Source organism: Poecilia mexicana, unplaced genomic scaffold (assembly GCF_051168715.1).
Source record: "Poecilia mexicana isolate PSO_F unplaced genomic scaffold, ASM5116871v1 scaffold_5, whole genome shotgun sequence".
NCBI lineage: Eukaryota > Metazoa > Chordata > Actinopteri > Cyprinodontiformes > Poeciliidae > Poecilia > Poecilia mexicana.
The window spans coordinates 28710711-28738608 of record NW_028263374.1 but is presented as its reverse complement, the minus strand read 5'-3'; the positions used below and the strand labels follow the sequence as shown (position 1 = coordinate 28738608).

Sequence of the window (27898 nt, the reverse complement as noted above, 5' to 3'; positions counted from 1 at the left end):
ACAGAAACACCAGTTGATTAAATATTCACCAAACCTTAAATTTATTCACCAAGAAAATAAATTAAATGATCCAGGACAGACGAGGAGAACTTGAAAGTCATCTTTTATTGCACGATAAAAGATCACACATACCATGTTTTGACTTGTCAGATTGGTCCACATGGGAATATAGAGCGCTATAGATAACAATAAGAAAGAAAAGTAACCAAATGAGATAAAAACCCCATGAAGTCCAGATGATTTATGTTTTCTAGCTATGATGGGTTTGCAGCGTCAGGGTCAGACGCTTCCTGTGACCTTTGACCTTTACATTGCACTTTGTTCAGCAACGCCATCCTGACTGAGCGGTGAGTTTATTCAGACACCAAACTGCATTTGAAACTGTATTCATCACTGACTGAGGTTTTATCGATCCAAGGCCTTAAGGTAGACCTCTAAAGAATAAAACAGGCACAATAAATGGATAAAACTTTCAGATTTGATGTTTTAAAGATAAAAATTACATGGGAAAATAAAACAAATCAAAACTGGGAGAAGATTCTGGTCTCTGCTGTGAATCTGGCAGAAAACAAGAACCTGACCCAAGATTTTTATCTGAATATTTAAAAATAACGACAAATATTTAAAGGTGAGCTGGACTAAATCTATTTTCTCAATGTGAGGTTTTCCAGATTTTATCCTTTTAAGCCGAAACACGAATAAAAGCTGCAAAAATTTAAAAAGCGAACTCAAAACGAAAGCTGAAGGATGGATGAGGAAACGCACAACCTACCTTCTCATGAATTTAAAATCGTATTTTAGTTGATTCTGCAGCCAGTTTTTTCTTCTGGGTCTGAATAATCTTTGTACGACGGAGTTTAGAGCCAAAATAAGAAAAAATAAAATCTAAAATTACGAGAATAAAGTAAAAATAAAGCGAGAAAAGTCGTAAAATTACAAGAATAAAGTAATAATCAAGTTTATTTGTATAGCAAAGTCGAAATAAAACAAAATTTCTTTATTCTCATGTGAGTTTATTCTCATAATTTTATGGGTTTTTTATTATTATTTACTTAGCATGGTGCTAATGCTCCATCGCATCTCTCTGTATATTTATCATTTTCAGCCACCTTGGTGCCTAAATGCGAACAAGTATTGAGAGCTTAAAGGAAAAAACCCAGCTGGACATTTCCAGCTTCCAGACTGAGATTATCTGTCAGGCGACAGAAACGCAGATCCGTTTAATTTCCATGTGAACCAAAATGCTTCTGTATTTCAGGGTAACAAAAACAGCCATCAATCAGTCGTGAGACAACAATGTAAAGACAAGAACTGTACAATAAATACATCATCTCTGATCAGAGTTTTACACGTTGAGGTGACCTCCATGAAAAAATAAACACTGTTGACAGAAAGCACGTGGTTGCCACGAGTCCGTTTCAAGTCTTCACGCGAGAACAGGAAGTGATGCGCAGCCGCAGCTTCATCTTCGTTTAAAAAATGAAATGAACAGATTAGATGAAACAGAAGAAAACAGAAGGCATCGTGCAGCTAAGGAATGCAGTGAGGGTCAAACTACCGACTTAACAGATGCCACTTCATGTTCCTGTGCGGTTTTCCTGCCGATGTCTGAATTTCAGAGTTGAATTTAACCTAAAAGTGCGCTTTTAATTTAAAATGTGGTTATGCAGTGTAGCTCTGAGTAGTCAGTATCTTAACTGCAGCAAATTCAAATTGAAAAATACTTTACTTATCCTAAATGGAAACTAAGTGCTGTTGTAACTCATACAAATTCAAATGCATCAAAGTTTATATTATAGATGGCGATGGCTATCTACAAAAGATTTCCTGTAGCAGTCTGATACAGCGAATTTGAAGAAGCCTCTGACTGAAGAAACTCTGTTTTCTGAAGAGGATGTTCAGAGTTCTTCTGGAAACATGTAAACATATGATCCTAGCTTAAAGAATCAGTTAAGAGTAGGTATTATAAAGATAAACTTGTATATACGCGTTTCGCATCAGTCAACATTGATAATTACTGATCAGGTTTTTTTGTTGTTCGTCTTAAATATCTGAAATACTGCCGAATAGGCAGTGTGAGCTTTCCTGTTTTGTCCAGTTTTCACTCTACTCCATTGATTTTTATTTTTAAGCAGTTAACAAGCAAAACTTTAAAGTGCTGCAGCACCAGTTACTCAAGTTGTTGCTAGGTAACCAAAGAGTGAGTGAGTTGCTAAGTAACCAAAGAGTGAGTGAGTCAATTGATTCCACCAACCTAGCTGATCTACTGATATTGATCATGTGTTTATTGCAATATATTTTATTTATTTATTGTCCAGCCCTAGAAGTAAATGTCAGAATTTATCATATTGTTTACCATTTATCATGAAAAACTTTGTCATAATTTTTATTTATTTTAACAGTGAATGTCAGTTACTTAAAAAAATTATTTAAAATGTTTTTACCATTTTCTTCTGGGGCTTTTTTTTCACAAGAGCATCAGTATATCTGTACATTTGAAAATATTGTTTGTTTTTTAAACCCAGTTTAGATACACTTATTCTTTTCTCCTGGTGAAAAAAAAGAGTTTAGATATAAAAATAGTGAAAAAGAACAAACAACTGGCAAATGCAGCTCACACATTTATGCTAGGTTAGCTTAAATGAATATATTAAATGGATTTGGTTGTCATGCCAGGTTTGCCAGGGGAAATAAATCATGTTTTAGTTTTAAGTTGTTTTAGATGGTAAAGTAGATGACTTTATGAATATATTGCTCTTTCTCACTTTCAACTACACGTAAGATACTGACTGCTCAGAAAAACACCACACAACCCCACTGTAAAAAGAAATAATAAAAAAAGAGTTAAGTCAATTTGTATGAAAACTACAATGGAGTATTATTAGGACCATAAAAAATAAGGAACAAGGGAGTAAATTTCCACCAAAAAACTTCTTTGAAAAGTCAAAATATTTACTTGAAATAATTCAAATTTGGAGATTAATCTCAGAATTTTTCTAGAAAAGAATATAATTTTGAAATAAAAAATTATAACCCCCACCCCTGATATTTCTAAGTTTATAAAGTCAAACATTTGCAAGAAGAAATTCAAAATATTTTAGAAATATTTAGAAAAAAATCTCAGAAATTTTCTAGAAAAAATAAAAAACACAAGGAAAAAGTAGACAATTTTAAACATTCAAAAATGTCCCGACTTTGAAAAGTAAAACATTTTCCACTTTTGAAACTCGGAAATTTCCATGTTTTCTAGAAAATTTGAGGATAATCTCAAAATCTGAGGGCTTTCCAGTAAATTTTAAACTTTTTAAACTCAGAATTATCTGCAATTTTTTCTAGAAAATTTATGAAATTAATCTCACAATTTGAGTTTTTGCAGCTAAATTTTAGACTTTTCAAAAGTTTTTTGGTCGAAATTTACCCCTTTTTTCTTTCTTTTTAAATCTACAATATCCATATGCCATAGAAAAAACAAGTCACAGGCTCCTTCCACTACCATTATTAACGATCTCTTATTTGGTGACCCCGTCGCCATGGAAACAGGACGAAATGTGCAAGTGAAGCCCACACGAGGGAAAGTGTTTGAACTTTAGAGGCACTGATACGCAAACGTTTGTGCTTTGAGGGACGACTGATTGGCCTTTTAGGAGTCAATGTAGTGAGTTAAAAACTGCGGCATGATTTGTTTCTGTTGGGTCTCCATAAAAAAATAAAAAATAAAAAAAAAACGCCACCTGATGGGGGAGATGTAACAGACCAGCTATACAAAAACATACTAGCTACAAATAAGGCATTTTACTTTGAAGAATACAATGAAACTGAGGAGAAATAATATTTGGTGAAAGTTTGGCAAAAAAAAAAAACTAACAAAAAAATATAATAAATTATATGGAGCCACAAACTTGTGACAAGGCAACAACAATGGATTTTTTCTTTTTTTGTGACCTGTCAGGACGAAACACAGCAAAAAGTGTGCGCATGCATGCACATATCCAAACTTTCTCCCAGTCGCTCACACGCCGCAACGGAAAAAAAAAATAATAAAAAAAATAACAGGTTCACACAAAGACGCTGTGCAAAAAAACCAAAAAAAGGCGTTTCCATGGATGAAAACCAGGGATACGGAAAGCTGTCGACGGAAACATTTCCACCATGTCGTGAAAATCGGAGTAGATCCAGCGACTTGCATCCTTTTCATGTACAGTACAGTCGGTTTGCTTCCCGGCGGAAACAGGACAGAGATACATGGAGCACTTAAAAAAAAGACAGCAATGTACAGCGAGAGATTTACAGATGAAATATTACATGTTTGAACTGCAATCTGAGGAAACAACGAGGTGTTCAGTCTCTTTTTCTCTTTTCTAAAATCAGGACAAAACCTCAAATTGGAGCTTCAGATCAAAATTCGAGTCTTTTTGCACTTTTCCCAATGATTTCAGGAGGAAAACTCACCCTCTTCTACCACTGTCTGTATCTACAACTGCCTGCTGCTGCCCCCTGGTGGCCGGGTTGAGCTCCTGATTGGACTGGACCACTTTTTTAAAGGGGAGGAATCTCCCAAAGTGACTCTGTGGCTTGATCCGAAACAAATCCCATGATTGTTCTTTGCTTTTGAATTAAAGAGCAGGAGTTAATTTAGCTTTTCATGTTAGCAGTGGAAAAATGATCAAAGTAAAGTTTAAGGTGCAGCCTTTTAGTATGGAAGAAGATTAGTGCCATAAAAAAATCAAACTTTTTTCTCAGAATTTTGACTTTAATCTCAGACAATTAAAATCAAAAATTTTTTTTTCATGTGGCACTAATTCTCTCCCGTATTTTAGTGTTGTGTTTTGTCACAATATACGTTTTACCTAAAAAAACAATAAGAAAATTCGGTTTTAATTAGCTTTGACAGCACTTTTAAATGATTTTTTTAATTAAAAATTTTGAACGCAGGAACTTTAAAAGACATTTTTCTGCAGCCTTTTATGCTTCAGCGTCAATCAAATCTGTGTGGGATTTTATTTCAGATTAATTCGGATGGCAGTTTTTTTTAAGTATTGCACATGTTTTGCACTGCAAAAACAAACAAAATCAACAGTTTTTTGTCTAGTTTCTAGTGGAAATATCTTTGTACACTTGATTAAGACAAACTAAATTATATGTAACTTTTCAGCAATATGTAGAAACCAGTAGTCTACAAACGTTTTGCCAAAATTGGCAAATTTAAATTATTAGCGTTCCACAAAATTAAATTAAAAATGCAAAAATGTCTCACTTTTTTAAATTTATAGTAAAACTTCTATGAAATCTGTAAATCATTAAAAATAAAAATTGAAATTGATTCCAAAATTTTGGGGTCGTCAATTGTTTATTTCCTCGATTAAATTTTTATGACTCTTGACCAGAGGGCCCAACAAAATCATTTCATGGACCACAAACGGCCCCCGGCCCACACTTTGAGCACCCTGTTTTAAGTAAATAATTCCTAAATATTGGTGAAAAAAATACTAGTTACAGGTGAAACAAGACATTTTAACTTATATGCGCAGATTATTTCAGTACGTTTACATCAATATTAAGGAATTATTGACCTAAAAAATGCTAAAAAGTTACTTATAAGTTAGTTTTGTCTTAATTCAAACGTATGATTATATGTTCAGTAGAAACCAGATGAAAAAAATAGTTTTGGTGTGATGTTTTTACAGTGCAGAGGAACCATTTTGGATCGCTCCCTTCCTTCGGTTCTCCCTCCTGTTTTCAGTCTGGATGCGGGATGGTGGGAGGAATACGGAGATTATTTAACTCTACTCGTGTTTTCTTTTCTTTTTTTACAGTGGAGTGGAGAGGGTGGGGGGGGGGGTCCTGGTATATAAACAAGTTGAATATAATCATCATCATCATCATCATAATAAAAGTCTTTACATGGACGTTGACTTACAGACTCGGCACAAACTTTACACGGCTGCTCAGCGGAGAAGAGAGCAACTTACTACACTGCAAAAACACAAAACCTTACCAAATATTTCAGTCTAGTTTATAGTGGAAATATTTTATTACACTTAAAATAAAACAAATCTAACTTATAAGTAACATTTCAGCACAATATAGGAGCTTGTTTCAAGTACATGATTCATATTGATAAAATAATCCACCAGCTGAACTGGAAACTTTTCATCGTATTAATAACTTAAAACTTGGTGTTCAAAGTGAGGCTCAGGGGCCATTTACGGCTCGTGGACTGACCTTTTGTGGCCCCAGACTGCAATTCAACAATAATACAAATCTACAATTGAAATCTTGTTAAAATACAAAGTGTTTCATTATTTTGCGCAGATGAAATCTATCCAGTTCCAAACCTGAACTGACAAAATGATTAGTATTTATCCAATAAACACCTGATAAATATTTATTTAATAAGAAAAATCTGCAAAACCACAATCAGGTTTTGGCTCCATAATTATTTAAAACAAAAAAGGAAATCTGACTACTTCATTTAAAGCATTATGCTTAGAGCTGAGTCGATCCGATATTAATATCTGTATCGGCCCAGTTCGGGTTGATGCAGGGTATCGGTAACAATGTGTCGGATCTATTCAGTCTAATTCTATGCTTTATTATTTATTTAGGATTCCTAACTGAACTTTCTGATCCATTTGAAGGTTTTTGTAGTCTATTTTTAAATAGTTCAGTTTCTTTATTATTTATTCTGTTCTACTCCACTGGTCTGACTGAACAAATTAAAGTTGTTTTTACATGTTTCACCAAACGTGTGAAGATATTTATTTATATATTTCAGTGTTAAATTAATTTGTAATTCTGTACATTTATGTATGTGTTTAAAAAAAAGGAACTATTTAAGTCAGTTCATTTTTTTTTCTGCCTCTGATCGACTGAACCTCAGATATCGGTCTTGGTAAAAACTGGATCGGTGCGTCCATAATTACACCGCAAAGGTTTTTTTGGTCCTCAAGTCCAAAAGGTTTGGACACCCCTGATGTAAAACAAGCTCTTATTTCTTTCTGAAAAGTTTGTCGTCAGTTAGTTTGTTTCATTTTAAGTGTGATTGGATATTTGCGGTAGAAACTGGACAGAAACATTTGGCGATATTTTGTGGACATTTTGTGTTTTTGCAGTGAGACGCGGGGAGACGATGTCCTATGCCGCCTCGCCGTCCCGTCTGTCCACCTCGTCCCCCGTCTCCTCCGACCCGTCCTCCTTCTCCTCCGGCACCGCAGCTTTTTCGCCGTGGCTGATGGAGTCCGGTTCCGCCCGGCCGGCCCGGCTCTCCTCGCTCGGCGGCGAGGCGGACGAGGACGCGGAGACGGTAACTGTACTTTCTCTCTCCTCTGCGTCTCCCGCCTTCCCCCTCTCTCTCTCCTCCTCCTCCTTCGCCCGTTTCCTTCTCCGTTTGGGGCTTCCCGGCACGCCATCGGCGCCGCCCGGCGCCATGGCGGGCAGCGCCATGATGCCGCCGTGGGGGAGGAACATGTGCGGGTACAGCAGGCCGTGCGACACGCCGGGGATCAGGAAGGGGTTGAAGGTGTGATGCACTCTGCTGGTGGAGGTGATGACGGCCGCCGCCGCCTCCGCCGGCCGCGTGGCGCCCTCTGCTGGCTTCTCCTTGTCAGCGCTGCTCTCTCGATCAGCGGCGGCGGTCGTCGATGACGGGCTGGCTGCCTCCGACGCTGCAGTTGTGGTGGTGACGGTGGATGCAGAAGCGGAGGCGGAGGAGTGCGGCGGCGGTGCGTGCGCCATCATGGTGCTGACGCTGAACAGGGCGTGCTGCGGGATGGCGGCGGCGGCGCCGTGCGGGTGTGGGATGCCGTGCAGCATCATGGGCAGCATGCTCAGCCCGTTCTTAGCGTCGTCCACCGCTGACCCGCCGCTCCCCGCGGGGAATCCGTGTGGAAATCCAGCCGCCATGATGGGGATCCCGGGGATGGCACCGCGGAGGTTCTGCAGGGTCACGATGGAGTCCATGCTGCCGATCAGGCCGCCATTCATGTAGAGCGGCGGGCCGAGGCCCGGGGAGGCGGAGTCCGACACGGACAGCAGCGGCTTCGGCATCTCGCTGCGCGGCCGTCGTCCGCGGCGACGTGAACCCGGGTCCCGGTTGACCGGTTCCGTCAGGATCCGAGAGAACTTTCCCTCAGGAAGGAAACCCTGGAGCAAGAGCCAAGGAACATCAAGAAACTTTTAAACTTCTGAGATAAAAACATTCACTTTAATATGTTATTTATTACTGCTACTATTTTTTTGTGATAACATCCACATTCAGCAGGGAAACAATAAATTAAAATTTACACTACACACCTACAAAACACTAATTTAGAAAAAATGCCCCCAATTTCAATAAAGTTTAACATAAAAATAAGACGATCAATAAGTCAATAAGGAATAATAAATATTCATTACATTAAATCATCCAAAAAGTTTTAAAATGAGCTTCAGGTTCAAACTGAAACTTTAAACACAACAAAGAAAGTTACAAAAAAATCTCAAAGAAAGCCGAGACTCACAGAGTGTTTGACCACGTCGGCCCAGTCTGGAGCGACGAAGTACTCCGAGTTCGCATCGAGCCACCTGGAAAGCTCCTTGATAGCCGGAGCCATAGCGCCACCAAGCTGCAGAGGGAGGCAATGCAGACAAGAAAGGTAAACGATACAAAAAACCCTGAAAACTGATGATTCCTCCATGAAAAGTTAGTTAAAACTAACAAACAGTGAAATTCTGGATGCTAAACTAATGCATCTGAAAGCTGATTTCAGTTTTTCCACTTTTTTGTGGTCAGTTTCTATCGGGACGGTTCTGATCCGCCTCTGATTTAGGGTCAACCTGTGTGTGTGTAGCTGTGTGTGTGTGTGTGTGTGTGTGTAGCTGTATGTGTGTGTGTGTGTGTGTGTGTAGCTGTGTGTGTGTGTGTGTGTGTGTGTGTGTAGGTAGGTGTGTGTGTAGCTGTGTGTGTGTGTGTAGGTGTCTGTGTGTGTGTGTGTGTAGGTGTCTGTGTGCGTGTGTAGCTGTGTGTGTATGTAGGTATCTCTCTGTGTGTATATATGTAGCTGTGTGTGTGTGTGTAGGTGTGTGTGTGTGTGTGTGTGTGTATGTAGGTGTCTGTGTGTGTGTGTGTGTGTGTATGTAGGTATCGCTCTGTGTGTGTGTGTGTATATATGTAGCTGTCTGTGTGTGTGTGTGTGTGTAGGTGTGTGTGTGTGTGTAGGTGTGTGTGTGTGTATGTAGGTGTCTGTGTATGTGTGTGTGTGTGTGTGTATGTAGGTGTCTCTGTGTGTGTGTGTGTGTGTATGTAGGTATCGCTCTGTGTGTGTGTGTGTATATATGTAGCTGTCTGTGTGTGTGTGTGTGTGTGTAGGTGTGTGTAGGTGTGTGTGTGTGTATGTAGGTGTCTCTGTGTGTGTGTGTGTGTGTATGTAGGTATCTCTCTGTGTGTATATATGTAGCTGTCTGTGTGTGTGTCTGTGTATGTAGGTATCGCTCTGTGTGTGTGTGTGTGTATATGTAGCTGTCTGTGTGTGTGTGTGTGTGTGTGTAGGTGTGTGTGTGTGTGTAGGTGTGTGTGTGTGTGTGTATGTAGGTGTCTCTGTGTGTGTGTGTGTGTGTGTATGTAGGTACCTCTCTGTGTGTATATATGTAGCTGTCTGTGTGTGTGTGTGTGTGTGTATGTAGGTATCGCTCTGTGTGTGTGTGTATATATATGTAGCTGTCTGTGTGTGTGTGTGTAGGTTTGTGTGTGTGTGTAGGTGTGTGTGTGTGTGTAGGTGTGTGTGTGTGTGTATGTAGGTATCTCTCTGTGTGTATATATGTAGCTGTCTGTGTGTGTGTGTGTGTGTGTGTGTGTGTGTGTGTGTGTGTGTGTGTGTGTGTGTGTGTTACCTACCCTGCGTCCTGTTCCCCGGTGAACTACAGGGACTCTCTCCTCCCCCGTCAGAGTGTTGATGTCCAGCTTGGTGGGATCTTTGCAGCGATGCCTCCTCTGTTTGGGACGCTCCACAAAGCTGTGCAGGAGACTCGCTCCCGACTGAAACGAGACAAAATAAAGCCATTAAAAACATCAAAGTCTCCATGTTATGTTTTTAAGAATGATTTGGAGTCACAACGCTGCCTCATCATGTCAGTGTTAACATCTGGTCCAGCAGGTTTGTGGTCTGCAGCGCCCTCTGCTGGCGTTCTTCTGAATAACTGCTGTAGTTTGTTGTTTTGTACGGCCTTACTTATTTTCTGCATTTCCATTAACCAAACAATTTCACAAATTGAAATTATGAAAATAAATTTTCTTAATGGAAACACATCAATTTGGAAAAATGTTTTTCAGGCGTACCAAAACAGATGTATTTTGAAAAAACTGCAATGGAAATATTGCATCTCAGGAGTCACATGATCAACATCCCGATGTTACTACTGGCAGAAACGGCAAAGATGACGACAGGAAGTGGAAGAAGGATGCTGGTTTGTTTTAGTTTTTTCAAACAGTGAACAATCATTCAAATCAGTGGATTTAAATTATTTTTAAAATGACTCAATAATTCTTCCCAAACCAAGCAGCTACTGGGCAGCGATCACCGTTTCCTTAAGTTCATCACTCGCTGCATCTCCATTAGTCATAAAATTGTTCAAACTGTAATTCCAAAAATAAATTTGCTTCATGGAAACATGCCAGCTTTGAAGAAAAAAATGTTTTTGCTGGTGAGGTGGATTTTTTTCTTTTTTCACATCTCAGGATGACCAACAGCCCGATGTTACTGTTGGCTGAAACGCTGAAGAAGACGACAGGAAGCAGCAGGAGCAGGAATATTTTTCAGTTTCTCAGAATGAGTCACAGGACTTTGGTTTTGAGAATACTATTAGATTCATAGCATGCTATTGGCACACAGATCTACGTCTGCCAGGCCCGGGACCGTGCTGCTGCAGCCGTGCTGCTGCAGCCGTGCTGCTGCAGCCGTGCTGCTGCAGCCGTGCTGCTGCAGCTGTGCTGAGTGTGATATAACTGTGACGAGGCGTTGAGCAGCACTGCACCCCACGCTGACTAACTGCATCTTTACACCTCAAATAAAGTCATTATTTACTTCAGGCTGAAATAAAATGTTTCTGCCAAAGCAACTGAAGTTTATTTTTCTTTTATTATGCTTTTAAATTACAAATAGCCATAAAATGTTATTAATGAAAACAACACTTGAAGTAAAGAACTTCTTTTTTTACTTCCATGTGTTTCCAATCATTGGAAATCCACACTTTCAGAATCTGTAAATAACTGAAAACAAGTAGATTTGTTAATTTGTTTTATCGTGGCTGTTCACATTTACAAAACGGCGCCACTTTTCTCATTAGGATGAACAAAGAAAACAACAATAAGTGAGTTGAGAGACTAATATTTTCACTTCAGGTTCATATATAAAGATGTTGTTGTGGACACAATTTCAAGTTAAGTTAGGTCTGTGATTGTCAGCTAAATGAGTTAAGCTAATGCTCCATTTAGCTAATGGAGTTAACACTAAACAACAACAAAAAGTCTTTGAAACGCTGCTTTAATGCTGTATGAGCTTTACTCAAAGAACCCACAGGCCCAGCCACTCCTGCTGCCAAACTCTAAACCATCTCCATCAGCTATTAGCCAAAACCTGGTGGAGCTGCGTGCGTGTCGGCTGCTCTCCTACAAGCAGCTGTTAACTTTCACCTGAACCAACAGAGATACGTACGTGAGCGAAGGCCGGCAGGTCCATGCTGTAGCCCGGATTCTGCCTCAGCCACTCGATCAGGCCTTTGCTGGCCGCTTCCCTGTCGATGGCCACGATCTCTGGCTGAGGAGGCGTCTGGGTGGGGGTGGGGGTGGAGGAGGAGGAGGGTGTGGGAGGACCAGCAGGCCGGTCGGACGGAGACGGGGACGGCGAGGAGGTGGAGGACGACACGGAGGAGTGGCTGATGGCCTCAACCCGAGCCTGTAGGGGGACACACAGATGCAGATGAGCTGACACGTTATTCTTCCTTAAACCCCAAATCTGTAGGCAACGCAAGTAATTCTTAAATACTGAGATTTTAGTCTGGTCAGTTATGAGCTGTTTTAGAGTCTCTGTCACTTTAAATCCAAATAAGCTGCATCTGGCCACGCCCCCACCTCAACATTTACACTCTCACATGAAAATGGCTGCAAACAGAGTTATTCAACTGTACATGTTTAAAAAAGAAAAAGTGGTTGAAGGAAAACAAGATGGAGACAACATGAATTCTCTTTGTTTCCAACAATGGTGAAAGAAAAGCAGAAATGGAACCTCCTGCACAACCAACAAGTCAGGTCCATGTACATTCAGTTAGTTTTTCGTCTGAAACAAAAAAATAATGTTTATGTTTACTAAATGTTTACTAAACCAAAGTGAAAAGTTGGGTAAAAACCCCAAAAACAAAACAAAGAAAACAAACTGCCTCAACATACACGCAATCAACAACAAAACACTTGTCTTTTCTAGCAGCCATTGTACAACCAACCAAAAGTGCTGGAGCTCTGCCAGGGTTGCTAAGTAACAGGAAGGCTTGGCTGGGGTTGCTAGGTGATGGACTGAACTCTGCTGGGGTTGCTAGGAAACGGCTGTCTGCTGATTTGTGACATTACATCCCGGAGGTTTTTTAAACGGCTCATTTTCCAGACATCAAAAAAACATTAATTTATTACCAGAATTCAACTGGGTTTCTTTTTTTAAGAAACACTTGACTTGTTTTTAGAAGCAGTAGAAACCCAAGTGGAAAAACAAAAATGTACAAAATTAAAATTCTGATTTTCCTTTAAACCCTTTTGGGTTTTCCCTGTTTCTCCTGAGGTCGCCCTCAGTTTCTCTACCTGTTCAGACCATAAGCCCCGCCCCCTCCACCCACCTGAGCCTCCGGCAGGTGCAGCCCTCGGCTCTTGGCGAACTCGGAGTACAGAGCCTCCACGTTTCTCCGTCTCCCTCTCCTCCTCCTCAGGGAGTCGTCTCCCCTCAGGCTCCCGTTGACGATCTGCCCTGTGACCGGGTGGATGAGCCCCGCCTGCAGGATGCCCGACATGTCGATCCCCACCGAACCGGGCAGCGGCGCTGTGATGGGCGGCAGCGGCGGCAGCTTGTGGCTGCCTGCAGCGCCGGCGTTTGGGTGGCCAATTCCAGCTGCTTCGTTCGTCCCCGCGCCGCTTGTGGTGCTGATCTCTCCAGAGGATTTTGTCAGATCTATCGCCGCTTCCTGCCAGCCGTTCAACATGGCGCCGGCATGGTGGGATGGAGTGGTCACCACCGCCACCTTCTCTTCGCTGGAGCTGCTGGCGGCGGCAGCGGCGCTTGTGTGGCTCGGCGACGCAGACTTCCCGGCTAAGATCTTAGCAGCCGCGGCAGCTGCAGCGGCTTCGTAGTCGAAGGACCGCCGACCTCCGGCCCGTTTGAGCTCAGGGAGGAAGGGAGGAGCCACGAGCCTCTCCTGCAAGAGAGGCAAGGAGGTGAGGCGCCAAGCTGCGCGCCCACATGCGGCGCCCCGCGGCACGTACTGTCCGGGTGGGCAGGGTGGGTGAGACAAGAATGGGAGAGAGATGATGGCTTTGGTTAAACACACATATGGACTGAGACACAACGCACGGGCTGCTGTGGATTCAGACCTGGGTGAGAGTCAACCTGATAAGGTTTGGAAGCTGCGTTAACAATTTTAGACACATTGCATGTTACTGTTTACTTCCAGTGATCAACGCTGGAGGGCAAAAAGACGATTCTTTGACTTTTCATCCATAGCTGCGCTGCTGCAGTTGAACAATTAACGAAATGAAACCTGGACCTGTAGGTATTAATTTATTGCAGTGTCACAGCAAAGGGAAAAATATCACAGAAAAACCGTTAAAAAAACAACTAAACAACTCAAATCCTTCATTTATCCTGCTCTCCATGTCGGCTACACTACACACAGACCCGTTGCCATAGCAACTGACTGACAACTCCACTAATGTTTCAGGATTCACCACCAAAAAACACGCAAACATTTCCCAAACAAAGAACAGAACATTCAGTAAATAACAGTTTTATGTTTTTAGGTTTGATGCTTATTTTGAGATTATTAATAAGTGATCGCTTTGGTAGATTAGCTATCGCTGCTATTAGCCAAGCTAATACAGTGGTGGTTGATTAGCTAATTTAAACACCTGCTCTACTGATGATCTGTCAGAGTTGGTGAGGCTCAGCTTTATTTTTAATTTTTGTAACTGAACCAAAACACACAGGATTCCACATCACAGCTACATGTTAAGTTCTCATAGTCAAGCTAGCATAACTGACCTACTTCCCTCTCCCTCACTATTTTTTTTTAATTCAAACTTTCTCCTGGCCTTGTGATCTAGTTGTCATAGTGTTGACAGTTAGCAAAGCACTGCGTTCCTTTTTCTTTCATATATAACACATATATTTAAGGTTTAACCCGTTACGTCAGCAGTTAAAACCAGTGCTAGTCATCTTAGGCGAGCAGCTTTTTGCCCTCCAGCAGGAAGCTGGCTGCAGGATCTAGCATGTGTGTCTTCACGCTACAAAGCGCAACGGGATCATCTACCCAAGTCTGATATCCGCATATAAAGCTTTACATGGTACAGAATAAGCAACAAAGCAACATGTTGACAGGAGGTGCCCAGTGCTGCAGGACTAACTGAAGCTAATTCAATGTTACTCTGTTCATCATAAAGCGAATTTAATGTTTTTAAAACACTGTAAAATATCTACATATTTATTAACTGATCCGTGTTTATTGCATTTACAGTGTTTTCATTTTGTCAAGTTTCAACAACAAACTTCAGGTTTTTCTGGACCAAGAATACTTGGTAAGATTTTAGGTTTTTTCAGTGTAGTCACTGGAATCAAGGCAAAAACACAAAATCTTAGTATTTTTGTCTAATTTCTAGTCCATATATCTTAGAAGACTTGAAATGAGACAAAATTAACTTAAACTTTTCTGGAAGCTGTAGGAGCTTGTTTGAAGTGAACATGGTTTTGTGTTTTTGCAGTGCAACATCCTCTGGGTTTGAGCTTCTGATTATTCTGGTGCAGATATTCTTTTGGACATTGAGCACTTCTGGGGACAAAACCCGGACAGAACTATGGCATGGAAGACAGAAACATGTAGACGGTGATAGATATGTAAAAAGGAGAATATTGAATTAATTCGCTGGTTTTTGCAGAACGCCTCACCTTGGGAAGTCGAGTGAGGGGCGGCGGGACGGGAAACCCCAGGCCGCCCTGCTGGACCCGCGGCTGGCCCGGCCCGGCGCCGGGGGCCGCACCGGGCAGGAACCCGGCTCGGTGGTGGTGGTGCTGCGCTAAACTGTTAGCCAGGCACGAGTTGGCCGCCACGGAGCCAGGGGAGTCGTATTGCTCGCTCGATGACGGCCATTTTCCCTTCAGGATGGCGTGGCAGATGCTGTCCAGCCGGTTGATAATAACTCTGTCCTGCAGGGGGCGATCACAAGCAGAACTGCAGCTATAAATTCCCTAGCACTACTGTTTGTTTGTTTAGTTCAATTATGAACTTGGTGTTTTTACATCAGGCAGGTTTAGTCAAAAAGTTTAGACATTTTGGAATATTTTATTCTTGTAAATTTCCGATTTTTCAAACTCTGATACTTCCATGTTTTTACAAGAAAATTTCTGAAATTAATCTCAAACTTTCACATTTTTTAATTTTTTTTTTAACTTTTCAAACTCTAGTTTCAAAGTTTCTTCTACATAATTTCTGAAATTAATCTAAATTTTTTTCTTGCAGATTTTCAGCTTCTGAAACGCAGACATTGTCATTTTTTCTGAGATAATTTCTGAGATTTATCTCAAAATTTCAGAGTTTTTCTGGCTTTATTTGATTTTTCAAAGTTGGAAATTTCCAATTTCTTTTTCTAGAAAATTTCTGAGATTCATCTCAAAATTTCTGAGCTTTTCAGCAGAAATTAAGTCTGTTTTCCTGTCTGCAGTGGCCCTAATCATCGTTTTACTCCTCCATAGTACGGAGCAGTAAAATAACAGACAAAAATAAATAATATCTGAAATCTTAAGTCTTGAAAGATCCTTCCTGAAAAGGTAAACGTGCAAATTTGTCTGCATAAAAACTTAAGTTTATTTCCTAACTCAATGAAAATCCATATGAGAAACGATAAGGAACCTAATCAATAAGTGGAATCAATACTGGAATCGGTATCGCATCCCTACGTCTTGACAGAAGGGAAAACAAAGAAAATGGCCGCCCATCTTGCATCCCTGTGAGGCTGAGGAAGGGCTGAGCGAACCTTCGGCCACTCGGAGAAGGAGAAGAGCGCTTTCTCCTGCAGCAGCTGAGCGATGGTCGGCTCCCGGCTCTCATGCAGCCCGTCGGGAATCTCACACATGGAAGCGGGAGCTGCAAACCTCGGACTGCCGGGATATCCTTCCACCGCAGGAACTGCAGAGGTGGCAGAGAAACGTCAGCTCACAGCAAGCAACGTTAAACAATTTCACTTATTTTTTATTTATTCAGTCATTAAATAATTTATTTGCAGTTCAAAAAACTGCAACAATTTAAACAATTTCACTGAAAAGGTAAAGATAGAAGATAAAGGATTAAATTTATGTCCTACACATCAGATTAAACTAAATTAATCATAAATCGTTACAGTATGTAATTCTGTTGTTTTTTATAAAAATTCAGACTTTTTTTCCCCAGTGGCTCTAATCTTCTTCTGTGGATTTTCTTAGCACCCTTGTCCCTGTTGGGTCGGGAGGTGCTGGTGCCTCTCCAGCTAATGTTCCGGGTGAGGGGCGGGGTCACCTGGACAGGTTGCAGGGCAACACAGAGACACACAACCATGCACACACACACTCACACCTAGGGGAAATTTGGAGATTAACCTGATAGTCATGTTTTTGGACTGTGGGAGGAAACCGGAGTACCTGGAGAGAACCCACCATGCACAAGGAGAACATGCAAGCTCCATGCAGAGACACCGGGGCTGGGAATTGAACCCAGAACCTTCTTGCTGCAAGACAACAGCTCTACCAACTGCACCACTGTGCAGCCCTCTTCTGTAGATATTCATATTCAAATTCAATTCAGTTTTACTTTATGCTGACTTCTCAAAATCCAAATTTTTTTCAGTAAGAGAGAAAAGTCAGACTTTCCTCAGAATTGACTATTTCTTCTAAAAAATCCTGACTTCTCATCTTAAAATTCTCTCTTTTTGTTAAATTCTCTTTTATCATAATTCTAGTTTTTATCTTCTCAGATTAAAGTCAGATTTTTTTAAATGGCCCTAATCTTCCTCCGTAGATATTCATGTTTTATTGATCAGAAGAAAAGGTGGAATCGAAGGCGTTCGTACCCGGGGAGCTCGGCCTCTCCTCCTTCACCTGGCCCTTCAGCGGACTCTCCGCCGCCGCCTCGCCCTGCTCCAGCTTCGGCGTCAGGACCGTGCTGTCCGCCTCCAGCGTCTCACGCTTCATCTCAACCTTCACCTCAGGCGAGGCTGTGAACCCCAGAACCTCCGGCTTCACCTCGGCTTTGATCTCAGAGCCGTTCGGGAACGCCGCGAACTCCAGAGCGTCGGGTTTGCTTTCGGGCTTGATGGCGGACGTCTCCGGAAATCCGGCAAACCTCAGAGCTTCCGGTTTGATCTCCGCCTTGAACCTCACGCCGTCCGGGTAGACGGCGAACCGCAGGTCGGCCGGCTTCACTTCCGGTTTGATTTTGCCGCAGTCGGAGAAAGCGACGAACTGCAGGACTTCGGGTTTGATGTCGAAGCTCTCGGACTTCATGGAGAGGCTGAGGTCTTCGGGTTTGGCGTCGAGCAACGGCGCTCGCAAAGGAAACTCCAGCTGCTCGGCTTTGGTGTCCTCGGACTTCACGGGGAAGGAGAGGAAACGGGAATGCTTGATGTCGGAGCTGTCTGGGCAGACGTCCTCCGCTGCCTCGGTTTTCGGAACCACGAACCGCAGTGGCTTCCTCTCTTCATCGATGGAGAATTTAAGATCCGATGACTTCGCGTCGACATCGTTTAAAGTCAAATTAGCCTTGATTTCATTTTGATCCAGGAGATTTTCCCGATCCAGAGAGAAAGACGAAGTTTCACTCCGGTTCAGGTCGGGATCCACTGAGACGGTGCGATCTCCGGGTTCTGCTAGCTCTGACTCAGCCAGCGCCATCAGACCGGGTTTATCCTCCATCGGTTCCTCCGCAGTGTCGTCCAGAGAGACGCAGTCCAGCCGACCCTCGGAGATCTCGTTAACCTGATCCGCGCCAAAACCGCCACCAGAACTTTGAGAGCTCTCCTTCATTTCCAAAAACTCTCCGGTTTCATTGCGGATAAAAGCCTCAGCGTCAAGAGAACTGTCCATCGAGCGTTCCTCTTCGGTCTGATACAGGATCAGGCCGTCCACGTCTTCTGGCGGCGCCTCGATGGACGCCGGACACGCCAAGCTGCCGTCCTGCTCCAGCTTCCCCAGGTACGGCTGCACCTCCCGGGACAAATCCTCGCCATCGTCCCGGAGGTCTGGAGAAAGCCGCTGCAGGATCTCCTCCGTCTTATCCGGCTCCCGTTCTCCGTCCTCCATCTGGGGCCCGTCCAGGACGCCGACGCCACGGTCCGCACCTTTCAGCAGAAACAACGAGAAGGCCAATAAATCAATTAGTCGCATCATAAATGAAAACAAACTCGGTCATTTCCATTTGTATAATTTGTTTCTCTCTTTTCTCTCGTTTTCTACCAAAATCTCGATTCTAAAAGTTTTCAGTTTGGTCTTTTATTCTGAACTAGCCCTTTTGTTGAAGGACAGTTTTGTTTACAGAGAAATCCTAACATTTTATTTGTTGTTTCTCTTGTTTTGTTTATTTATTTCGGATATTAAGAATGTCTTCCTGTTCCAGTGTTAAATGTTCATTAGAATTTAATGTGTTCTTGCATTTTTATGCCATTACCATCATATTACTCAAAAATAGTCTCCAAACAACAACATCATAACTTCCAGGAAAATATACATTTGTTATGGTGTCAGGTCCCAATAACTGTTTAACTGGTTTTCCTAAGTCGGACGCTACTGTGCAAACTTTCATTCATACTTTCATCCATTCCTGAAATCTGGAATTAAAAGGAGATTTCCTTCAGGTCTAAACTCTCTTAATTAAATTTACGTACCTTCCTTCTCTGCTTCCTCTTCGTCTTTGTCTTCGAATTCAAACCCAGCGCCTCCTTCCTGGTCGTCTCCGTCCTCCGCTGGGTGGATCAAGCTCTCGGAGACGTTGGCGTGGCCGAGTCCATCCTGGGGCTCGTGGGCGGTGATGTCGGGTAAAGAGAGGGGCGGCGGCGGGACGTAGGGCAGCGGCGGACTGGCCGACAGGTCTGTTTGATCCGGACTGGCCTCTTCGTTCACCCCGATGTCCTGAGGGATTGAACACAGAGGAGTCTGGATTACTGCAGGTTTATTCTGATCATCTCCATCTTTTCTGAGCAGTAATTTCAGCACCCAGGTGTGCCAGGCAACCTAACCACAGCGACGGGTCCGTTAAACATGGAGAGGACCACTGATGGACATGGCTGGAAAGGACAGCGTCAATAACACGTTGCATGTTATTGTTTACGTCCAGACATTTAGCGCATGCGCACAACGCCGGCAGGCAGAAAGATGACTCTTTTACATGCCGCGCTGATAGCGGCGCTAGAACCGTTCACTAAATGAAACCTGGACATGTAGGTATTATTAATTTAGTGCAGTGCGCCATGAAAAGGGAAAAAATTGTTAAAGAACAACTCAAAACCGCTTGTTCTCTGTGTCAGCTAAGCAGACCCGTTGCCATAGCAACACGCAGACTTGTTGCCATAGTAACTGACAACGACGGCACCTCATGTCTCCGGATTCAACACCAAAAAACAATCGAACCGTTACCATTTTATGTTTTCAGGACTGATGTTTATTTTGCGATTATTAATAAGTGATCAATACGGTAGATTAGCTACGGCTGCTAGCAGCTAAGCTAACATTGCGGCGGTAGATTAGCTAATTTAAACACATCAAATTAAACATCACATCTGCATGTTAAGGCTCTCACTGTCCCACCTTAAAGAGCATGTAGCTCGACGACAGCGGCTCCACTGAATCGCCCGTCGAAGGGTGAGACGGAGACGACGAAGGCGGGAGGCCGAGACACTCCTCCAGAGTCCCTCCTTCCTCTCCTCCCCTGTCTCCGCCCTGAGCCTCCTCATCCTCCTCCTCCAGGAAGCCTGTCTCCAGGGCGGCGGGGCCGAGGATGGGGTCAGACTCGTTGAACATGTGCTCAGCTGGACTGGTGTGATCCGCGCTGTCCCAGGGAGCCTGCAGGAAACCCGACAGATTCAGAAACACCAAGAACAGAGATTTAAGAAATGCAGCGAAAGGAGCTAACGATACACTAAGAAGATAAGATACCTTAAGAACCAGTTAACACCTCAAAATTACATGTTTTCTTAAGGAAATCCTCCTTTTTTGCCAAAATTGCTGAAAAGTTTGAACTTATAGTCAGAAAACTGGGAATCCAAAAACAAAACCAGCTTCAAGCGGCGACTTTTTCTGCTGATCTAAGTTTTATATCTAATGCTGTTCAACCTGAAACAGAAGCATTCTGGGAAAAAATATACATGTTATGTTTTAAATTTGATTTAATCCTTCAAAAACAACAGATGAACTGTGACATAAACCGGCCTGGATTGGCTCATCAGGAGGATTGGGACCCTTCCTGCTGAGCCGTTTCCCTCTCTCTTTATTATTATTTCTCTAAAGTAAGGCCGGTATAAAGTACTCTGAACTGCCTTGTGCTATGAATAACCTTGACTGATGTAACATTTTAAGGTTTTGATTTCATGTTCTCTGCCTGGTCTGCGGCGCTGCGAACCTGTAGCTGGTCCAGCTCCACCGACGGCGCCAGCAGCCCCGTTTCCTCCGACGACCCCTGCTCTCCAACCAGGACGTCGCTCCTCAGGTTCGCGTCCAGGTCGGCTCCGCCCACTCCGTACGAGTTGAGCATGCTCTGACCCCCGGTGGCGGAGTTGAAGGGGAACCCGTTGAGCGCGTCCTTGGAGACCTTCCCGCCGTGCAAGGCGTCGGAGTCGTGATGCAGTGCCCCCAGCTCCAGCGTCTCATCCAACGGAGTGCAGTCCAGGAAGTCCACCCGTGACCCCGGTACCATGCCCAGGCTGGGCGAGCCGGAGTCCCCGGCGTCCAGCGGTGGAGGATGGAGGTGGGGGTGAGAGGAGGAGGATGAGGAAGAGGAGGGCGAAGGCGTGGGCGGCGGCTGCTGGTGGTGGTTGGAGGCCTGGTGCGGATACTCCGGAGGCTGAGGGGAGTGATGGCCGAGCCCCGACTCGTACAGGCAGCAGTGAGGAAGCTGGGACGCAGACGCCGCCATCCCAGGATGGTGAGGGTGATGATGGCTCTGGGGGTGAAGATGAGCCGGGTGCCGCCTGACGTAGTTCCTGTGAGCCTCCAGGAAGCTGAGCTGCGGGTCGTTGAGGATGTAGAAGTCGGTGCGGCTCAGGCCGTGGCGGGCGGCGCCGACCAGCAGGTCCCGGTCGTGTTTCCCGCTCTCCCACCAGACGGGGAGGTAGAGGGACGGCCGGCACAGCTGGAGGCGGGCCGACAGGAGCGGGTGGCGCAGAACCTGCAGGTCAACACCGAGCTTTACAGAACCTCTTCATCTACGGAGGCCCAGAAAGGACAAATATCTCTGGACATAAACAGAGAACCGCTTCAACTACGGAGGCCTAGAAGGGACAAAAATCTCTGGACATAAACAGAGAACCACTTCAACTACGGAGGCCCAGAAGGGACAAATATCTCTGGACATAAACAGAGAACCACTTCAACTACGGAGGCCCAGAAGGGACAAATATCTCTGGACATAAACAGAGAACCATTTCAACTATGGAGGCCCAGAAGGGACAAATATCTCTGGACATAAATAGAGAACCGTTTCAACTACGGAGGCACAGAAGGGACAAATATCTCTGGACATAAACAGACATCTGCTTCAACTACGAAGGCCCAGGAGAGACAAATATCTCTGGACATAAACAGAGAACCGCTTCAACTATGGAGGCCTAGAAGGGACAAAAATCTCTGGACATAAACAGAACCACTTCAACTACGGAGGCCCAGAAGGGACAAAAATCACTGGACATAAACAGACATCTGCTTCAACTACGAAGGCCCAGGAGAGACAAATATCTCTGGACATAAACAGAGAACCGCTTCAACTATGGAGGCCTAGAAGGGACAAAAATCTCTGGACATAAACAGAGAACCGCTTCAACTATGGAGGCCCAGAAGGGACAAAAATCTCTGGACATAAACAGAGAACCACTTCAACTACGGAGGCCCAGAAGGGACAATTATCTCTGGAGATAAACAGAGAAGCGTTTCAACTACGGAGGCCCAGAAGGGACAAATATCTCTAGACATAAACAGAAAACCGCTTCAACTACGGAGGCTTAGAAGTGACAAATATCCCTGGACATAAACAGACATCTGCTTCCACTACGGAGGCTGAGAAAAGCAAACAATTTCTGCAGAAACCTGACCTGCTCTCGGATCTTCCTCAGCAGCTCGATGCGATACAGCGTCCTGGCGGCGCGCTCTTCGGTCAGCGGCTCCACGAGAACGCCCGGATCTGCCAACCCTGAGGAAACAAAGTGGAGATTACCAATATTAAACGTCCTGTTTAGCAAAAATTCAGCAGTTATTCCTGAGAATAAGAGCATAAGTACACAGAAAAATTAAGATTTATTGGAAATCTGGATTTTAAAGTGTAACTAAGCCCCAGAGAAATTCAGAAAATTACACCAAAGTTGGCAGAGCAAAAAGATTGCATTTCCCGGCGGCCATTTTGAGCCTCGGTACCTTCTTCCTTCTTCGGCGGAAGCTTGCAGGCCGTCCTGCACATGTTGACGAACGAGTTGAAGTATCGCTCCAGGCTCTCGTCCGTCTTCCTCTCCAGCCGGGCCAGCGCTCTGAACTGGGACCAGTCGAACGCCTTCCTCTCCGGATCGTAGACGACACCGAAGGACGAAACGGTGCGGTAAAAGTCCGCTTGCTCCCGGCGGGTCCACCTGGAACGGAACCAGAGGGATGAATCCCTGATGGCGCGGAAAACCCGATAAAACGACAATCTGCAGCGGCGTCACCTCCTCTGCCACTCCAGGAACAACGGGTCCGTCTCCGTGGAAACCACCGAGCACCTCCTCAGCTCCTCGCCCAGCTGCCAGGCCAGCGGCCCGCCACCGTGGTGGCCGTGACCCGACCCCGCGCCCCCTATCGCCATGCCGACCAGGCCGTCGTGCAGCAGGAAGTCGTGCCGCAGCATAGGCTCCCTGCGCAGCGTGAAGCGCTGGTAGGCCGTGATCAGGCGGCGGAACCGGGCCGTCAGGGCCGGGCCGGTGGGCCACAGCGGCCGGGCCTGGACGACGTGAAGAGATGCCACGCCCGACCCGGTGCCCGTCGTCGTCGTGGTAACCAGGGGTCCATCTTGGTTGCATGGGTCGGCTGGCGTCTGAGAATCTGTGGAGGGGAAATCGGTTGAAGAAGAATTCAGATTTTCCCCTGAACTTTAGTAGAGCTTCAAAATGCAAAAGTAGAAAACATTACCAAGTTTTTCTGGTCTAGTTTCTAGAGCAAGCATTTTAGTTCACTCAAAATAAGACAAAACTAAATTACAAGTAACTTTTCAACGAAATAAAGGCATTTATTTTAAGGTAAATATTTTAAGGGTAATTTCATTTATTTCTGGATGGTAGGGCAACCAGAAAACACTTGTCTTTTCCAGCAGCCGTTGTACAGCACAAACAGCAATAAAACCAGCTGACTAAATGTGCTGGAACTCAGTTAGGTTGCTAGGTAACATTTTGAGACCATTTTCAAGTAATATAACAGTAATGGCCTAATAATTCAAGAACACATTCTCAAAGATCAATAACCTTTAAATTTTAATGAACATTTTAACACTGGAACTGGAAGACATTTAAATAAATAAACAAAACAAATAAAATTAATTATGAAGTTTCTCTAAACATAACTGTCCCTCAGAAAAAGGATCTAGTTGAGACCAAACACCAGACTGAAGACGTTTATCATCCGGACTTTGGCAGAAAAAGAGAAACGATAAATCATGCAAATAGAAATTATTGAGTTTGCTTTAATTTATGATGCGGTTAATTGATTTATTGCTGTTTGCGACAGGCCTAAGTGAAAATATCCTCAGGTTTTTCACCTGGAACGTCTTTCTGCTGCTGCTGGTCCGTCGCCTCGGCCTGAGCCGTGCTGTCGGGTTTCTCTGATGTGTCGACGCTGGAACAGGTTTCCTCCCCCTCAGAAAAAAAATAAAAATGTTTTCTGATGGTTTTTAGCTGCTTTTCCTCATCAGTTACAGCCCAGGATTCATCTCCAGAGAAAAAAGCAGTTTTAAATCAGCTCTTTAGGTCGCAGAGATGCTGTTTGGACACATTTCAGACTGGATTCCAGTGCAGTTTCTGGTGTTTTCCTGTTTTTTAACAGGTTGGGTGTTTTTTCTTAAAGCTGTAGCTTTAAGAAGACACACACAACCTCTCTCAGCATCCATAAACAAGCAATAAAAATCTGTAAATTAGATTTTCCTAAACAGAACAATCCATTTTAATGAGTTCCATCTGTAAATCTGTTACTTTTACAGCAACCACAAGGAAGATTTCTACCAAAGTGTGCAACAAAAAGAGCAAAAACCCTGAGCTCTACCTGTCTGTTGTCGTCTTGATCCTCCTCTCCATTCGCTTTGCTTTCCGGCTTCTCCTTCGCCTCCTCCGTTTTACAGCTGCTGACAGGAAAAAAAAGACATTGAAGGGGGAAATAAGTTAACAAACGATGACGGCGCTAAAGAGCAACACAGATCTATCATCAGAGCGGCTGTTCAGAGGGAGTTCACCATCAAAACGCTGCTGTGATCTCAGGAGAGAGAGGAAAGCGCTGCAAGTCAGAAACGATGCAACAAATGTCTTCAGCAAGAAACTAAACCTGGAACTGAGACAAACTACGGAGGAAAAGATTCAAATCAGAGTCATTAAGAACCAGGAGTTTATTTCAGACGGAAAAAATCTGACCTCAAGTTGAAGGATTTGAGCTCCACGTTTTAATCAAGTAAAGATAAAAAGTATCTGGTAAAAAGGCGACCAAAGTACTGAGTAACCGATCACAACAATAATTAATAATTAAAAATTACATCATCAGATGAAGCAAATATAAAGTTAAATGGAAATGTTGGTATTTTAAGCACCAAAATGACAATAATTCATATAAATAACACATGATAAAGTCAGGCAAAAGAAATGTTTTTTTCCAAATCAGTTTCTTTTCTCATAAATCTTTAAAACAAGGAACTGAATGTTTTTTTGTTCAGTTTTATTCAGTTACTCGCTCTGGAAAAGAATCCAGAAAATTTACAAACGTAAGAGGAGTGACACTTCATAATAAAATTACTCAAGTAAAAGTACAGCGTGGAACTAGTTCTTTTCATATTATTTGCTCAAACAAGTTCCTATAACTAGCTGAAAAGTTACTTTTGAGTTAGTTTTGTCTTATTTCAAATGTACAGAGATACTCGCACTAGGAACTAGATCAAAATTATAAGATTTTATGTGTTTTTGCAGTGTAAGGATAATAAAAAAGAAGAGAGGTAGGATCTGGCAGGTGATCTGCTTTGTGCAATAAAATTCATGAAGCAAAGCATCAAAAGTTCCACTTTTAATGTAAAAACGCAGAAAAAATGGATATAAAAGTTAATTTATATCCAGATGGGAATCATCTAGCAGCAGTTTTTACCTCCTACTGCTGCAAGTCAACAAAACTTAATTTATTTTACCTTTCTCCAATGCTTTATTCAACGTTTCTCCTGTCTAAATGAAAAGTCTGATGTCTTTAAATGCAAATTAAAATATTTTTGTAAATTAATCATAATTTTCACCTGTCCGTCAGCTCGGCAGCCGCCTCCGATCCTCCCTGCTCTGCAGACAGAGCTGTGACGTCCGGCATCCCAACTCTTTCCAGGAAGCAGAGGTCCGGATCGGCGCGCATGGCGTTGTAACGCTCGTATCCTGGACAGGAACAGAGAGACGGAGTTAAAACGCAAAGAAAACACAGCAGGAAGCAAAATGCTGCTCAAGTTTCATTAAATTAACGCAAAAAAGACCAAAAAACTGCAAACTGAGAAAATCAAGGATTTTAAGGAAAGTTTTCAAACATTTCCAGCATCACACAATACAAATGAACGAAAAAATACAGCTTCAGTTCACTACTATATCATATTTATTACAGTTATTAATCATTTTTCTGTGATTTTATTCTAAATTTTAGAGAAGGGACAAAGTAAAACTGGACAGAAAACAAAAAACGAATTTATTTAAAATATCCCCAAATTTCAATACTGCTCTTTAAAAAATAAGACGATCAATAAGTCACTGAGCTTTTAGGAACAATAAGTATTACACTACATAGAAAAAACCCAAATAAATCATGTTGAGTGAAATGACCTCACAAAAAGAAAGTTACAAAACAAAAACAGTCTCTAAAAATGTTCTTACCAAGTTGTACAGCTTACAGAAGTAACTTCTAATTGACTTAAAACAAGAAAAGTTTAGTCTGATTCAAGAGGAGTTGATTGTGCAAAACTCATATTTGCACATTATTTTTACTTCCATTTGGGTCTCAACTGCTTCTAGAAACACAAAACGCTCCAGAAAAATCCATTCGGTGTTTTGGCGACAGGTTAATGTCTGTTTGGTATCTGGAAACTGAGCCGTTTCAAAAACCTCCCGACTGTTACGTCACATAATATGGGCACCGTTACTTAGCAACCCCAGCCAGCCCAGCCCCGTTTCCTAGCAACCCCAGCCAGCCCAGCCCAGCCCCGTTACCTAACAACCCCAGCCAATCTAGCCCCGTTACCTAGCAACCTCAGCCAGTCCAGCCCCGTTACCTAGCAACCCCAGCCAGTCCAGCCCCATTACCTAGCAACCCCAGCCCAGCCCAGCCCCGTTCCCTAGCAACCCCAGCCCAGCCCAGCCCCGTTACCTAGCAACCCCAGCCAGCCCAGCCCAGCCCCGTTACCTAGCAACCCCAGCCAACCTAGCCCCGTTACCTAGCAACCCCAGCCAGCCCAGCCCCGTTACCTAGCAACCCCAGCCAGTCCAGCCCTGTTTAATTCTAACTGACCTAAAACAAGAGAAGTTTAGTCTGATTTGACTTCACACAGTGAGAAAAAATGTTTACATTTTTTTAATTAAGTCTGAAACATCTGGTTTGAACTTTAATTTTTTTTTCTAAATTTAGGCTTTAAATCAAATGCTAAATTGCACTTTATTACAGGTTGAACATCAAACTCTTAAGGATTTGAAGCAGCCTCTGTGAATTGGGACGCATCGATTGAGTGAATTGGAAACCTCAGCGGTAATCTCAGTGTTACTCGGATGAAACGACAGCAACTTTCCGAGTCTCACCGTGTTTGTGGACTCCTATTAGGAGAGACTTGTCAGCATCTGCGTCCCACCAAGTCACTGGAATCTCAATGTAGTCGATGTCAGGCAGCGACACCTCCAGCTTACTGTTGATGCACAAATAATCTAGCCGTTATAGTCAAGATCTGGACCATCTATCGACTGACGGAGTCTTTTCTTCCTGATTTGATTCAACATCCGCCATGTTTGCTACGTACCTGGCAGATACCCCCTCCTGAGATTGATTAGCAGCCTCACCCAGAACCTCCACCTTCAGGTAGTACAACATCCTCACCCTCAGCAGCACCCTGGGACAAAATACAAGTGACAAAGGTTGAAAACGAAAACTGAAGCTAAAGCTAATCTATCATGTTTAGTGCACCGAGACGAGAACCTCAGCTGCTCAAAATGAGTTTT

The 27898-nt window shown here is 43.3% G+C and overlaps 1 protein-coding gene across 3 annotated transcripts in view; it reads right to left on the bottom strand.

Moving 5' to 3' along the window:
* Positions 1-86: 86 nt before the first annotated feature.
* chd6 (chromodomain helicase DNA binding protein 6) overlaps positions 87-27898 on the bottom strand; it is a 67842-nt gene continuing 40030 nt past the window's right edge. For all 3 annotated transcript variants that reach the window (XM_088005864.1, XM_088005866.1, XM_088005865.1), the window contains 19 exons: positions 27700-27789; positions 27485-27588; positions 25954-26083; positions 24732-24807; positions 24232-24328; positions 23150-23522; positions 22866-23074; positions 22547-22644; positions 20863-21627; positions 20052-20306; positions 19133-19376; positions 17324-18589; positions 16256-16407; positions 15171-15428; positions 12856-13494; positions 11688-11927; positions 9872-10012; positions 8499-8603; positions 87-8142 (listed from right to left, as the gene is read on the bottom strand). In XM_088005864.1, coding sequence (XP_087861990.1) covers positions 7135-8142; positions 8499-8603; positions 9872-10012; positions 11688-11927; positions 12856-13494; positions 15171-15428; positions 16256-16407; positions 17324-18589; positions 19133-19376; positions 20052-20306; positions 20863-21627; positions 22547-22644; positions 22866-23074; positions 23150-23522; positions 24232-24328; positions 24732-24807; positions 25954-26083; positions 27485-27588; positions 27700-27789 — 6250 coding nt within the window. In that variant the 3' untranslated portion in view covers positions 87-7134. The remainder of the gene's footprint in view (positions 8143-8498; positions 8604-9871; positions 10013-11687; positions 11928-12855; positions 13495-15170; positions 15429-16255; positions 16408-17323; positions 18590-19132; positions 19377-20051; positions 20307-20862; positions 21628-22546; positions 22645-22865; positions 23075-23149; positions 23523-24231; positions 24329-24731; positions 24808-25953; positions 26084-27484; positions 27589-27699; positions 27790-27898) is intronic.